The 15,381-nt window shown below is 45.8% G+C and overlaps 1 protein-coding gene across 5 annotated transcripts; it reads left to right on the forward strand.

Moving 5' to 3' along the window:
* Positions 1 to 96: 96 nt before the first annotated feature.
* On the forward strand, positions 97 to 14,472 carry LOC120900541 (LIM domain kinase 1). 5 transcript variants are annotated; one of them, XM_040307668.1, is made up of 9 exons: positions 97 to 539; positions 2,448 to 2,547; positions 4,768 to 4,882; positions 4,995 to 5,125; positions 5,218 to 5,475; positions 5,632 to 5,724; positions 5,893 to 6,299; positions 7,141 to 8,140; positions 8,210 to 14,472. In XM_040307668.1, exons 1-9 carry the CDS (start codon positions 518 to 520, stop codon positions 10,677 to 10,679), a joined length of 4,596 nt encoding a protein of 1,531 aa, XP_040163602.1. In that variant the 5' UTR covers positions 97 to 517; the 3' UTR covers positions 10,680 to 14,472. The 5 variants fall into 5 exon arrangements, with proteins under 5 accessions (XP_040163602.1, XP_040163604.1, XP_040163603.1 ...); XM_040307669.1 differs by lacking the exon at positions 97 to 539 and adding an exon at positions 865 to 1,015; XM_040307670.1 differs by lacking the exon at positions 5,632 to 5,724 and having other exon boundaries at positions 98 to 539.
* Positions 14,473 to 15,381: the final 909 nt, after the last annotated feature.

The raw sequence follows: 15,381 nt of genomic DNA on the forward strand, positions 1-15,381 counted from the left end.
AGTTTGACGAACCTGCCGACCAAGATTACCGCAGGCAAGAGCTGTCCCACCCAATTCAATGTCAAAACAGAATGCCAAACAGGGGTGGGAGAGAGAGAGAGGAAAAAGAGGAAACAGTGCGAGAAACCGAAATGAAATGAAAACTTCTGCCAGTGCGTTTCGTGTGTGTGCTGCAGCTTATAATGTGCCCAATTGCCGCAGCAAGATAGGAAAGTGCGAACTAGGAAAATGCATCCGCAAAGGGGCTGTATTTGTTGCGTGTTGCGCGTTGGATTAAACTGTAGAAGCCGAAACTGAGCGAAAACAAAACAAGAAATCCTTCAAGCTTGTGCTCCGCGTGTGCGTGTGTGTGTGTGTTAAGCATTCCTCCTATCGCAAAGGGGGAGGTGGTTGGTTGGTTGGTTGAGTGGGGTGACAAAGGCAAGGGAGAAGCAGCAGCAGCAGCAGCACCCGCGATCAGTAGTAGCAGCACGCCGAGAAGCAGCGACAGCGATCTGCGAAGGAAAAAAATGCAACGATGGGCGAAACAGGGGCAAAAGGTGCGTGATTTCGGCGGTTGCTGTGTGCCCGGCGGTAATTGCCAGCTGGTTCGATGGTTTAAGGGTGAAACTATGCTGCTGGGCCGCGTTTATGCTGCGCTATTCGACGGCAAACGCACACCTGAAGCCAAGCAGTACGGCGTGTGTGTGTGGGTGGGTGGGGACAGTGCGTGGGTGTGTGAATGGTGTTGTTTTTTTTTCTTTCTTGCTGCTTCCTGTTTACCACTGCAGCATTGTCAGTGAGCAATCGAAGGGGAAAAATGGAGTAAACAGTGAAGAGAAGATAAAAAGTGCTTAAATTATTTTGCCCAACCAAATAATGGATCGAAGAGCAAAAACAAACAACTCCAAGCCTGTTTTTCCTTTCATTCACACGAACGCGCTTGTTTGGTGTAGCAGTGCGTACAGGAAGAGAATGGGGAAAAGAGAACAACAAAACGATAAAAAAATGCGTAGCGTATGACATAAGCCAATGTGTGAGTGTGAGTGTGTGTGTAGTACGAATGAGAAGAATAAGAGCATGTGTACGATTGTGTGCGTGTGTGTGTGTGTGTTTGTTTTCCTAAAGGTCGTCGGTTGCGTTTGTCGTTGCCTCCTATGTTTACGATATGATGCGGTCTTCTAGCACACGGGCCAGCGGCGACCATGACTCATGCCGAGACGCTGGCCTCCTTCGATATATGGCATACTGTCGCCAATGCTTATTTATCGCCTAATTGTGTGTCTGTCTGTGTCTGTGTGTGTGCGGGCTTCATTCTGCATGATCCGTGGAATGCTTCCAACGAAATGAAACGAAAAAAATGCAACAAAACAAACAATTCGACCCAGCTCGGCCACATCGCGGTGACTTATCCGAGCGGAAACCGTTCCTCGCTCACGTACCGAAAACCACCACGTAACATATTATGATGGATAAGATGGTGGGGGCTAGCGGATACGGTCGCTTACCCACTGTCCAGCTTGCGAGAATTGATAGATGTGTCACAAGGGCGAGAAATGATGCGAAACTCCATGTCCCCCCCCCTTCCAACGACGTTACACACTGATAAGAGTTGGCGAAAACATAAAATATGCCGCAAAACGACAGCGCGACGAGCCCCGGAGAGTAGCAATGCAAAAACAAACATAATCGTCCGTTGCGCTTGTTTTCCCACAAACTCCTGCTGCACACACACCTGACCTTGACATTTCATTCATTTAAAAGGGTGGGGGGAAACAGGCTCGCATTCTTTCGTTTGTGCCTGCTGACTTAAGATCGATAATGTTGCATTTAGAAAATAGAATTGAAGCAATGCGCAATAGAGAAAGAAAAGCAAAGAAAAGCACGCCAAAACAAAGAACAATTGCCGCTACCCAACACAGAGGAAAACAGGGGTGGGGAAACCCCCTCCCCGGTTTCCCGAAATAAGCAGCACAGATAGTGAAAGCAATTGAACGCATGCCAAATGTCCGAATAAAAACAACGCGCCAACATGCGCCGCATGCCACAAGAGGGAACGAGAGAGAGAGAGAGAGAGAGAGAGAAGTGCTTTTGAACGACGGCGGCTAGAGCGAGACGGGGTGTAGCTTAATGAACTAATTTGCTCTAAGTAGGCACGCTCGCTGCCCCTCTGTCCGTATCTATGCTAGAGCGTAGCAACGTTTGAATGGTGGAGTAGTGATGGGGAAGAGAGAGATGGGGGGGGGGGAGTTGAGAAGGTTAATCAAGCAATCATCGACGTCGAAGGGCACCCCGGCATCGGTGGCCGGTTTCGCTGTTGCCAATTTGCAAACCCGTCAACTAACAACATCCGATTGCACTCGCCGTTGCACCAACTCCACCCAACGAACGAAAAGATAACAATTTTTGATAAAAGCCTTTACCAAACATAATTGTGTTTTTGTTTTTCGTCTTTCTTTTTTTTGTAGGGAAATCAGGCACAGCTGCATGTGCTAGCTGCTACAACGCGATAGAACCGGAACAGCATGTGGCCGCCGTCGGTCAGCTGTGGCACGCGGAATGCTTTAGGTAGGTTATTCGCACACCGTCGTTGTACACCTGCTTCCCCTTTTTCCATGGTTTACAGCGATTAGAGGGTGGAAGGAGAGCGAGCGGCTTTTAGTATGGCTGTTTATGGGAAGTCGGAGCAATATGGTCGTCATAAGTGATTTATAGCTTTTTGGAACATGTAATTAAATTACACTTAATGACAAAAGTTTCACTCTTCACTGTCTTACGGAGTTTTTCCAGGGGTTCTCATGGTTGTGGGACACTTTATTAACTCTTTCCTATGAGAAATGAACTTTATGTGATGGAAATTGGACTCTATAGCACATTTTCCAAATCCAATAGGAATTTGGAATGAATCTGACCAATTAGGGTACTAGTGAGTATAATTCCCTTAATATAATGTTCTTTTCCGGTAAGAAAAAGTCACACTTTGTCTCACAACAATGAAATCCCCTGAAAATCCCTGTAAATTAGTTCCTATTAGTTCCGTCCATTTTCAACTGACCAACCTTGATATGATTCGAAATGCGAAAATCAAATTAAAGAAAAACGGCTAAAAGCTTTTTTTATATAAAATCACCATACAAAGGCTCCAAAATGTAGTAGTTTATATGAAATGTAAGAGTTACAATACATTTTGATGGCTAGCAAAACAATATGCAAACATTAAGTAAATTTTAAACCGCAATGATATAAAATTACATGGATTCAAAGCAATGCGTAATCAATCTTAGCCTGGAGCATTTTTTTTAAACCAGCGTTGAAATGCGTCGAAAGTGTGTTCTGTTGATTACTCTACTGATTACTCATGACTGGTATTTGGTACTGGTTTTGTTTACCCTTTAAATTCATTCAATTCGGATGACCAGTAACATTTAACTAGTTACTCGTAGCTTGTTACAGGGAAATAGTTAATTCATAGCTGTTGAGACGTTATGAACATAATTCTTTCTTTCACCTGAATGTACATTAAATGTGAGATACACAAGCGTTTCTTTAAGAAATGTTATTTTATGTTAGCTATAAATTCAGCCGCTTGGATCGGGGATCAGTGAAAGAATGGCTAAAGATCGTAACTTTTGCCACGATCGGGAATATTCGTGCTATCGGGACTGCTCAGCCCGATCGTTATCAATAGATATACTCCATTTCGATAGTGTCCTCTATTGGAATTGAAGGAGAACACCAATGTGCCATCGAATTGACCATTAATATTTATTTAATATCTAACACTAGCAGTTACATTTACTCTGTTAATTCATAGTGCTTCAATTGAACGACCAAATATTTGTTACTAAATACTATTGACTGCTACTAGTGTCTTGTTATTTTAGCTAGTTACTTTCAACCACTTGCTCTATTTTAATCGAACGACCAATTATTGTTAACTAGCTACTCAAGGACATGAACCTAAATATTTTTCGTTATTTTTTATGTTAAAAATATTCATCTCTAATTTATACGGAAAATGTTCTAAGAACGAATAAAATTCAAACCCTGCAGTTTGGAAAATATGGATAAGGAGATCATGGAATCATGTGATTTATGATTTAAATGCATATTCTATTATTTTCTTCTATTGGCGTTATACATGGTCATTCCATCCTCTACAGGCTTACGAAACTTCTTAGTGAGTACAACTTAGCCGGATAGTCAATCCTTGCTACGGATTGTCGGTCCATGTAAGGCACTTTATTATAATTATTATTATTTTGATTATTTAGAATTTAGATTTTATTTGAAACAAAAATTATGTCAAATCAAACAAGATGAATTGCAAAAATTTAAATGAAAGTTACGACATCGATACAATACTTTCAATGAAATATTTTAATATTTGCGGTGTCCATTTCGTTCCGTCTTCCCTGCAACGCAAGTATTATTATTGTTACCTTGCGAGGGCTAGCGCTATGCTTGTGTTGGTTCCGCCCCCCAAGCGTTGCATAGGAAGTAGTGAACGCGCAAAAATAAAAGGAAACCGCGTGTGTTGTCCCCGTTTGTTACCACGTGCGCGCAGTCAAAACCCGGTAATCAAGTAGTCCTTGCGCGCCTCCCTGCTCATGCGGATGGATGGATGGGTGGGTGAAAAGTCTCGCCATGCGCACTCCAAGACGCAGTTGAGGATGCGGGGGGTGAGAACAGTGGGTGGTTTTAATTCGTTTATAGTATGCTAATTAAATTTACCATTTGCATTTGTTTCTAAACGCTGTGTGTGTGTGCTTTCGTTTCTCTTTGCAGATGTTCGGTTTGCGATGCACGACTGTCGAGCTGGTACTTTGAGAAGGATGGACTGCTGTTCTGCCGGGATGACCATTGGTCCAAGTTCGGTGACTGCTGTCAGCAGTGCTCGCAGGTAATGGCAAGGGTTGCAAGCGATCGTCCCTTGGGGTAGGGGAAGGTGATTGCAGCCTAATCGGTGTCAAATAACCCCCTATGTCCCCTTGGTTATCTTCTCCTTTGCACAGTTTATCTCCGGACCGGCGATGTTTGCCGGCGATCACAAGTTCCATCCGGAATGCTTTCGGTGTGAATCGTGCAAAGTGTTCATCGGCGACAGGGAATCGTACGCACTGCTGGAACGCTCCAAGCTGTACTGGTATGTGCTGACAGGGGCTAAAAACGCAATCGCACCACCAAAGGATCGAATCATCAGTAATCGAATACGCGTGCGTTATCTGTTTTTTTCAGCGGAGGGTGCTACAAGCAGCAGCAACAGCAGCAGCAGCACCAGCAGCAGCAACAACAGACCGCATCGGAAGCTGCCGGTCGGAACGGTGCAATAGTGTCGCCGACGAAGCAGGAACGGCAAAGAATTCCACATTCCATCCGGCTGGTCGAGATACCGTGGAGTGGCAATCGATCGGATCGTATCCGTCTGGCAACGGATGATAAACCGTCCGGCGTGAAGGGTGTTGCCAACGGATGCAAAAGCGTTCGCATATCGGAGTAAGTGTCGATTTTGCGGTGACGTGTGGCGTGTGTTTTGTTCTCTCGCTCGTCAGTCTTTTACTAACCTTTACTGAATAACCATTCTGTGCTACGCTGCCTTACCTTACGGATCATTTTTGCGGATCACGCCACTCCAAAAACCACTCTCAAAAGTTTGTTCTGCGCGGCGTACGGACAGATGGGAAAGTACATCTTTTCGTGCATTAACACTGCGCTGGATTCGTGCTGTGGTTTGCTTCACTTTAGGTAAATGTTGCTTCCCATCATTACCACCCGAGTTAAAGTGGTTTAAGCCGGACGGAAGTGTGCGGAATTGTGGTTTATGCTTTTTCTAACACAATACCCTTAATTCATCCCAAAGTGCACGTGCATAAATCAATTATTTGCTAATATTTGTCTTGCTTTCCGCAACAGAGTAACGCTCAACTCAGATCTGATGGCCCTGCGGGTCGGCGACAAGGTGCTGGAAGTGAACGGTACACCCGTGCGCGATGTACCGCTGGAAAATTTGCAAAATCTCATCGAAGCTTCGGCCGGCAAAGCTCTGCAGCTTACGGTCGAGCACGATCCGGATGTAGTGGCGCTGGCGACGGCCGGCGGGCTGCCCGGTTGCAAGGGCATACTGTCCGCTTCGTATGCCGGCACCGAAACGAACTGTACGGATGTGCTGAATAACAATCAGAATGAGGGTGAGGAGGAGTGCACGAGGAGCCTTTCGCCGAGCAAGCTGGAGCGAATATTCCGCAAGAAGGATGAAGGCTACATGAGCGGATCGTCCCGGAAGCTGCAAAAGCGTCTCAAGGATGTCAATTGCAATACAGGTAATGGAAGGGTGTGGGGTAGTGTTGGGTTCATCTGATTTAGAATTATGAATATGAATGAATCTTTGAAATGATTCAGTGAATCTGAATCTCGATTGGAAAGATTCATGAACCTCCCAAGATTCATGAATATCCAAGGATTCATGAATCTCAAATATTCATGAATCTCCCAAGATTCATGAATCTCGAAGATTCATTAATCTCAAAGATTCATGAATTTCCCAGGATTCATGCATCTCGAAGATTCATTAATCTTCTATGATTCATGAATCTCCAAGGATTCACGAATCTCCAAGATTCATGAATCTCAAAGATTCATGAATTGACAAGGATTTGTGAAACTCGAAGATTCATGAATCTCCAAGGAAAGTTTCTCCCAGGAATCTCCCAGGATTCATGAATCTCTAAGGATTCATGTATCTCGAAAATTCACGAATCTCAAATATTCATGAATCTCCAAGGATTAGTGAATCTCCCAGGATTCATGAATCTCAAAGATTCATAAGACTCAAAGATTCATGAATCTCAAAAGATCTATAGATCTCGAAAATTTCACGAATATCTAGGAATTCATGAATCCCTGGAGATTTATGAATGCTAATCAATTCATGAATCCTTGGAGATTCATGAATCCTTGAAGATCCATGAATCCTTGAAGATTCATGAATCCTTCAAGGATTCATGAAGATCCAAGGAGATTCAAATCACTCATCGCTGAGGATCCATATGAATGAATCTCAACGAAAGATTCATGAAACCCAACACTACTGTGAGGCCTACTCCGTCAAAGTGCGAGATATTAATGTTACTTTCCCACCTCTCATCTCCTCCCGCCCTGCAGCTACCAACAGTTTAAAGGAGAAGGAACGCAGCTCAAGCATGTCGCGCCTGCTGGACGAACATCGTACGATGGCCACTGGTGGAGAGTTTTACGATCTTTCCCGCACGAAGTCGTTCCGCGTGGAGCCGAAGGCGGCCCGCATATTCCGTGCCTCGGACCTGGTGCAGGGTGAGTTGCTCGGGAAGGGTTTCTTCGGCCAGGTGTTCAAAGTGACGCATCGCGTAACGCAAGAGGTAATGGTGCTGAAGGAACTGTACCGCGTCGACGAGGAGGCGCAGAAAAACTTCCTCAAGGAGGTTGCCGTGCTGCGGTCGCTGTCGCACCACAACGTGCTCCGCTTTATCGGTGTGCTGTACAAGGACAAAAAGCTTCACCTGGTGACGGAGTTTATCCCGGGCGGATCGCTGAAGGAGCTGATACACGATTCCGGGTTGCCGCTGAGCTGGGCGCAGCGGATCTCTTTTGCGCGCGATATTTCCAGCGGCATGAGCTACCTGCACTCGATGAACATCATCCATCGGGATTTGAACTCGCTCAACTGTTTGGTGCGCGAGAACGGTACGGTGATAGTGGCGGACTTTGGGCTTGCGCGCATCATTAAGCAGCCGCTGATCAGTACGACGGCGTATGAAAAGTGTACCGCCACACCACCGCAGCCAGCAGCAGCAGCAGCGGCAGCAGCAGCGAGCAGCGGCAATAATGGGACGATCGGGCGCCGGGGCAGACCCCGCCGGCAGCGGTACACGGTGGTCGGCAATCCGTACTGGATGGCGCCGGAAATGATGCGCGGCAACAAGTACGACGAAAAGGTGGACATCTTCTCGTTCGGCATCATGCTGTGCGAGATCATTGGCCGGGTGCAGGCCGATCCGGACTATCTGCCCCGCCTGCCCGACTTCGGCCTGAACGAGAAGGTGTTTCGGGAGAAGTTTTGCGGCCAGTGTCCGGAACCGTTCTACAAGATTGCCTTCCTGTGCTGTGACCTGAATCCTGACAAACGGTAAGAGTGTTTGAGGCTTTTTTTTGGGGTAAAATAAATTAAAATGCCACCTTTTCTCTCGCAATACAGACCTCCATTCCACGTGCTGCAGGGTTGGCTGGAAACGATGGCCACCGTCGTGGCCCTGCAGCGTCCCATTCCGATACGCATCATCGACGAAATCGACAACTTTAAGGGGCTGCGAAGCACGGAATCGAGCCTGTGCACGACACCGGACGGGTTGACCACTCCGCCACCGTTGTCCGGGTACGGGCTGAAACCATCGCTAAGCCGCAAGCGCATTTGCGAAGGGCAGGAAGACACCGGCAGCACCCTGGAGCGGCAGCACAAGCTAAACGACACGGCATCGGTACAACCGACCAGCTTCGACCTAGTGGACGGTGTTGTGTGCGATGTGCCGGTAGATAGTGAGCTGCTCACGCCTACCAACAGCAGCACACCTCGGCCGGTGGAGGAGCGGATCGAACCGACCGCCCAAGCAGGGCCCGGATTCGTCGTGGTAGATTTTAACGATATACCAAAGTCCCCCCATCTGGGGAAAGATTTTTCCGCCAACGGGGATCGCATACGGGACAGCCTGCGGGCAAAGCGGCGCCAACGGATGATGCTCAGCCGGGAGAATCAGCGCAAATCGCTCGATTCCAGTCTGCTGGTCGCTGCGGCCCGGCTTGGTGCAACGGATCGACTGATGGGCGATGCCGTGGCCAATGCCGCCGACGATGGTAGTGCCTCGGAACCGATCAGCTTAATTATGACTAATGAAATGATCGCAAACGACGCTGCTGCTGCTGGTGCGGCTGCCGATGTGCGTGCGTCGGAGAGTGTGCGTCCGTCGACGGATCAGGTGCTCGCTTCGGTGAAAGATAGCCTGGAGCGTGCCAAACAGCAGGGTGAGGTGCCGCGTGCTGTTGCACGGTTTGCAATTGGCGGTGAAAGCTCCCAGCCGGACGGGCCGCAGAAGACGAAGCGCTACGGCGAGAAGGGTTTCGTAATACACGTACAAAATGGGCATCTGACGCTGAACAATGTGCGCGATCTGGAGAACTGTTCCGATTTCGATTCGAGCTGCGATACGAGCCTGAACTATCTCGAGGTAAACGGTAACCGGGTGGAGCAGCAGGAAGCAACCGACCCAACGGTGCCGAAGGCGACTCCAAAGAAGGACACTAATCTAGTCGTCGAAATGATGTCCGTTGAGCGGGCGAAAGATATGTACCCGCCTGGGGAGCGTCGAAAGTGTGTCGAGAAGGAAAACATTGCCCAAGGGCCGGATGCGGCGCTTGTGAACGCGTTGCCCGACGAATCGAAATCGATCGGCGCTGCAGTGAAAGCTACCTCTCCGCTGGCTGCGATACCCAATCCAGAAAGGAACAGTGCGGCGGCAGCGGCGGTGGCGGTTGCTGGAAAGGATGCTAAAAAGGAGGAAAAAACGCTTTCCTCCAGTGCTCAAAAAGCCGTCCAATACACGCGGAAGCTGTTCCGGGTGGGCGAAGCTGCCCAGTCGCCGGTCGCGAGTCCAACCAGCACGAAACGCTCCCACGATCTGCCGGGTGCGCATCGTGCCGGAGTGTCGCCGGGATCGAAAGCATGCGGCAAGGGGCAACATCACGTCCGGACGACCTCTTCAGAGCGGTCGGTGTTTTCGACCAAGCAGAAAATATCGCCCACCTCCGATCCGGAACCACAGACCGGATTCGGTGGCCAGACGTTCCCATTGGCCGATCGCTCCAAGCCAACGGCAACCACTGCGATAGTGGTGCACAACAATAACCACAGTATGGTGCATTCGTACAAATCTAAACCAAATGAAGCGACGGAGAAGGGCAATAATGGGGCGGTACGGCAATCGGCAGGCAAGCGCACCATTGCCGCTAGTGGTGCTGGAAAAGGAGCGTCCAGTGGAACGAACCGACCGCCGGTAATTGGCGATAGTGCGGTGTGTGTTGATGCGATGGTACCGTCCGCTGGCAAGCCGCCGATCAGCTGCGGTGGTGGCGTTAGTGCTGCAACGCTGGCCCGATTGGCGACCAAGGGAGGCCGCACGTACCGACCGGCGGAGCGTATGACGGTGTACTACAACGAGATGCGTTCGAACTCCGCTGGCAAGGAAAAGTACACCTCAACCCTTTCACCAACGGTTGGCAGTAGTGGCAGCAATTCACGCACCGGGTCTCCTTCTCCGCCAGTCCCCAGTACAGCGGGTCGTTCTTTGCAGGCGAGCACCAGCAACAGTAGCCGCAGCACTGGTATCCTTTCGCCCGGCAGCATCCGTCGGCTTAACGCTCGTTTGCTGGAGGCGCGCAAAGCAAACGCCGCTTTATCGCAGGACCGATCGACTGGCAAAGGGAAAGCGAACGGGTCGCCATTGCTTTCCATGCCCTCGGGCACGGCAAAACCGGTGCCGGGGATGGCACGGAAGGTACTGCTGACACCGGCCGGTGGTGCAGCCGGTCCGTTGCTTGGTAGTGTTGCGGGCGGCTATGCCAGAGAGCGCAAGGTGCTGCCACCGGTCGCACCGCTTGTTAAGGTGCCGAAGTAACCGCGTCGATCGATTATTGGCTGGTGGCTGGTGGTTGCTCACAATTTGCAAATAGTACCTTTTTTTAGGGAGAGAAAGTTTATTGTCGTTTAAAGACACACTTATATAGTACACCATTACAGAAACTAACTGCTCAGCTAACGATCTTAGGGAAAAAAGTCAGGCTCGAATGTGCTCTCGTTAGGTAAAGATAAGACTAGAAGATGTTTGGCAATATTGAGCACCAAGGCCATATTGCGCTAAGCCATTTTTGGTGCTCGCTCGCCGCTAAGCCACATGGTGCGTGGTGTGCAACACACTTTACCGTACCTCTCCGAACGGAGGTACTATCCCGTTAAAACTTCGAGTTCTCGAAGGTCCCACACACACACACACCTTCTTACTTAAGTGCACCCGTTTCAAACGTTTCCACCCAACACCCGTTAATTCAAACTCGTCTCGCACACGGTTACTATTATTACCTTAAAACACTTTTAAAGAAAACACTCCTCCAAAGTCTCACTCCTCTTGCTCAGACTCACGCACGGCATCATAGGTGCAAATAATCTCTCTGTACTGTGTTGAGCGGTAAGCGAAGAATGCTCCTGTTTTCGCTTCACCTGACCGGCCTCACCTAGATTAGTGTGTGGCACTTTTTGGTTTGTTTTGTTTATTCGTAAGAATTCAAACGTGACTGTGTATGGCAACACAAAACAAAAAAAGACGACGGTAACTGTGCAAGAACTGCTTTCAGTGTGTATAGTTGGTTAGGTTTAGCCGAGCTTAGGTTTAGCTTTTGAATATTCCACGAAAATGCCATTTGTGTTTTTGCTTGCATACACAGATATTCAAATTGCGCTCTCCCTCCCCCCGGGTTTAATACTAGTTTTAAAAGATTAAGCTCGAATTTTACACCAATTATTTTTAGAATTTTATTTGACAGATCATCTCTTCTTCTTGCCCACGATCTCGCTCTCTTTCTGTCCAAATCAATCATTTTACATCGTTTGATTTTGTCTTTGATGATCATTTTACGCGCTAGATGGTATAGTTTTGTGTCGCTCTACGGCAAACCATACAAGAAACCCCTCCTCCCCTTCCCCCCCCCCTCCCTCGTCGTCAAATAGACAAGCTGAAGTTACTAACCGGACTGTGATATTGTGGAGAATGTAATAATTGTAAGCGCGGTGGTGCTAGAGAGCGAGCGCACACCACTCTCCCCCCGCCCCCGTTTTATTTCCGTTTAGCTTACGTTTACACATTAAGATAGCGAGTGGGTGGTTCCACGGGGACGGTGGCTACCATTTAAGCCATGGAAACAGAAAAAAAAAATTGCCGATAGAGGAAACAGATACTGCAACAAAAGACATGTGTGTGTAAGAGTCGGTAGCGATGGAGCGGAAGTAGGTAGTGTAAGGTTAGGTTAGTAAGGTAGTGTGGTCCCGTGGGAGGGCAACGTATATGCGCTAGTAAGGGAAGAAAAATGTGTAGACGCGTATTGAGCGCTACGTACAACAATTATTACCTTAAGTTTTTATTAACCATTTTAGTTTTAACCACACGTTTTTAACAAGTCAGGTATAGAGGTAGCTGTTAGACAGGAGCGGGGGTTGAAAAGTAGTGCAAAGGAAAACAATATGACAACTGTAAGCCTACATTTCCGAAAGTAGGAACTGCAACGACGAAATTGAAGGAAGAGAAAAGAAATATTAGAGTTAAGTGTAAATCGTGCAAACATCATAAAAGAGTAATGTAGATAGGGACAAAAACAAGTAAACAAACAAACGAGCAATGCAAATGTATGTATATGGGCAGTGAATGTATGTAAGGTTCTTAGGGGAGAGGAGTAGGTTAGGATGTAAGTTGGCGTGTATCGATACCATGGAGATGCTTGGCGCCATTGTGTAAAAGCTGTGGCGAGTGGTTGCGTATAAGGAAAAATGTGTTTTTTTGGGTAATATTGTATCAAAACATTTTGTTAAAATTTATAGTATTGTGCGACAAACGATGGCGTGAATGAGTGATTTAGATTTATATTTATTAGATGAGTGTGAGACCTTTGATTGAATTTTGTTATCATTCCTCAATGCGTTCACGCATATTTTGCGTAAAACTATGATAAAAAGACGTTTCTATTCAAATCTTTCCGTAATTGAGCTGGAAATGTGTTATTCTAAATTATTTTTTAATTATACTTGTCATAATACTACACATTTAACGACAAATATGACAAAAAACACAGTTTTACTTATACGCAACCTCTAGTCACAGCTTACGGGAAGCAAAGCAAAAGCGCAAGCGAATTAGAACAATGTCATGTTTTGCGTTTTTGTTTCGATTATAAATGCGCAAAAACTAAATCTACAACAAAGACGAAAACATTACAAATGAAATCTTCTTGGCTGGGAATAGATGAAAAAAATTGTGCAAACCGAAAAAAGAACCATCTACATGAGTTAGTGCAATACAATACTGCACGAGGCGCGCGCAAAAGCCCCCGCAACAATGAAATGCATTCACGTAAAAAATGACCAAAATTTATGAAAATGTTGGCCACAACAGTAAATGCAGGCCGGTTTTTCCTTGTCATCGTTTATTCCTGCTCTTTTCTTTTCATTCAATATCCTTACAATTGATCCTTTACTGTTTGTGACATGTAATTGGAAGGCTACCGAGCTTCAACCAAACCCACCCACCCAGCAGGATGTTGTAAAATGTATAAATTTATTGTTCCCAATTTTTTTTCCCCACAAATTTCCCGTGCAAACAACACGAAAAACATGCACGTGACGGAAGGAAAAACAAGGGAAAAATGTTCGCTCGCTCTCTGTTTGAAACATTTTATTCCGATTTTTACTAGCTATCGGAATATGGGGGTTTGTGCGTCCTTTTATTATCACACGATATTTTGGGGAATATTTGTGTGTGTGTGTGTTTTTACCCTCCCCCACCCTCTCCCCGAATTCGCTTATTGTTTCAGTTTACATTTTTATCCGTACATCCGTGCGGTGAGAAGAGCGTGTCGGGGGCACAAAAATGTATTGTGTTGTGCACCCCCTTCCCCGGTGTGCCATTGTTTTGATGTGAAATTGGTGAGCGTTAAAATGCGTGCACCCATGCACCCAAAAGTGCATCCGTTTTTCTTCGTAACCGGCTGGAAAATGCTTATCCGTTACATCGATCGGGTTCGATCGTGGATGGGAAAGAGAGGGCGAAAAATAGTAAACCGTGCGCATTATTGATGTGTTATCGAAAACAAAATATTCCTTCATTTTGTTTTTTTTTTGTTTGGAAAAGCTCCATCCCCGGGGCGAATGAATGGTTTCATTGTAAAAGTGCAAAAGTGTACAGGAAATGTAGTGTGTACGGTTATTGTTCGGTGTACAAAGCAGTGAATTGTGCAAGGATATTAATAGTGCAATAGAAGGAGAAAAAAATGAATGTGAAAAGGGCGAAAAAATACCTACGTTCAATATATGAAAATGAATTGAAGATGAAAAATTTAAGCAAAAATGCACGAATTTTTCAATGTCCCCAAGCCAAGAAAATAGCATTTGTACCACAAAGCGAGAGACGCACGGTAGTAAGGTTCTCTTTTTTTACGTTCACCATCACTAATTTATTAACAACACAACAGCAACATTCTTACCAGCGCTAGTAGCGTTTGCGATTTTCCTTTCCGTTACAACGCGTTATAAAAAGAAGCGTTACGGTTACTACACACCTGCGCCACGGCTCGTTCTTCGTATTGATTGGATTGGTGTGTTAATACTTTTCTAATCGTAAATAAAGTTAAACATGGTACAGAAAGCAACCCAAGCATGTCCTCTTTGCACATGATGACAACGCTCCCTTGTGTGTGTGTGCAGCCAGCTGGACAAAACGGGCTTCCGGGGGCGACCAGATGCTCTCCGGGCAGATGATATGTAGATGCCTTGGTGAAGGACTACTAAATCACGGTCTCGAAACGAGAAAAGCTCATCGGAAACAATCCCGGGCAGACGACAAGCAAGCGTTCGTTCGCTTGTTACGGGCCCTGGCCCTACACCAGCACACGCACCAAAAGATAGAGAGAGGGCGAGAGAAAGCGTATGCAAATATTATTCATTAGTGAAATTAAGAAAATAAAATTCAGATTTCCTTTCTGTCGTTTGCTTGTTTTTTGTTTGTTTGTTTGACCATACTCCGGTGTGGGCTTTTTGAGCTCTTGGCAGCTTCTTTGGTTCCTTTTGAGTGCAATTTGATTTTGTAATTTGATCATAATAATGATGAATTTATTTGCTGTTGTTTTTCTCTTTGATTTCATCCGTTTTGTTTTGTTTTTGTTGTTTTCACTTTCACTGATATTTTCACTTTCAGAAGTTTATTTATTTATCTACTGTTGTTAATTTTTTTTAACAATTTTTATCTATTGTTTGAACGATTGCTTTTACTTGGTTTTCTTACTTTCTTTTTTGTGTTGATTGTTTTTCTTTGTTTTTTACTTTCTTTTTTACACATTATTTGATTTAATATCTCTTTTTTATATTTAGCTGTCTATGTTATTGTCTATTTGTCTGATAGTTTATTTGAATTATGTTTATTATTTTTCTTAAGCTTCTATTTTACTTTTTTCTATGAACTGTTTTTTTGTTGATATAATCTGTATTTTAGCTTTATCTAACCTGTGTTATTTATTTGTTTTCTTTTTTATTATTTATTCTAATAATTTTTCTGCTTTTTG

The sequence above is a fragment of the Anopheles arabiensis genome, chromosome 3 (assembly GCF_016920715.1).
Source record: "Anopheles arabiensis isolate DONGOLA chromosome 3, AaraD3, whole genome shotgun sequence".
NCBI classification, from domain to species: domain Eukaryota; kingdom Metazoa; phylum Arthropoda; class Insecta; order Diptera; family Culicidae; genus Anopheles; species Anopheles arabiensis.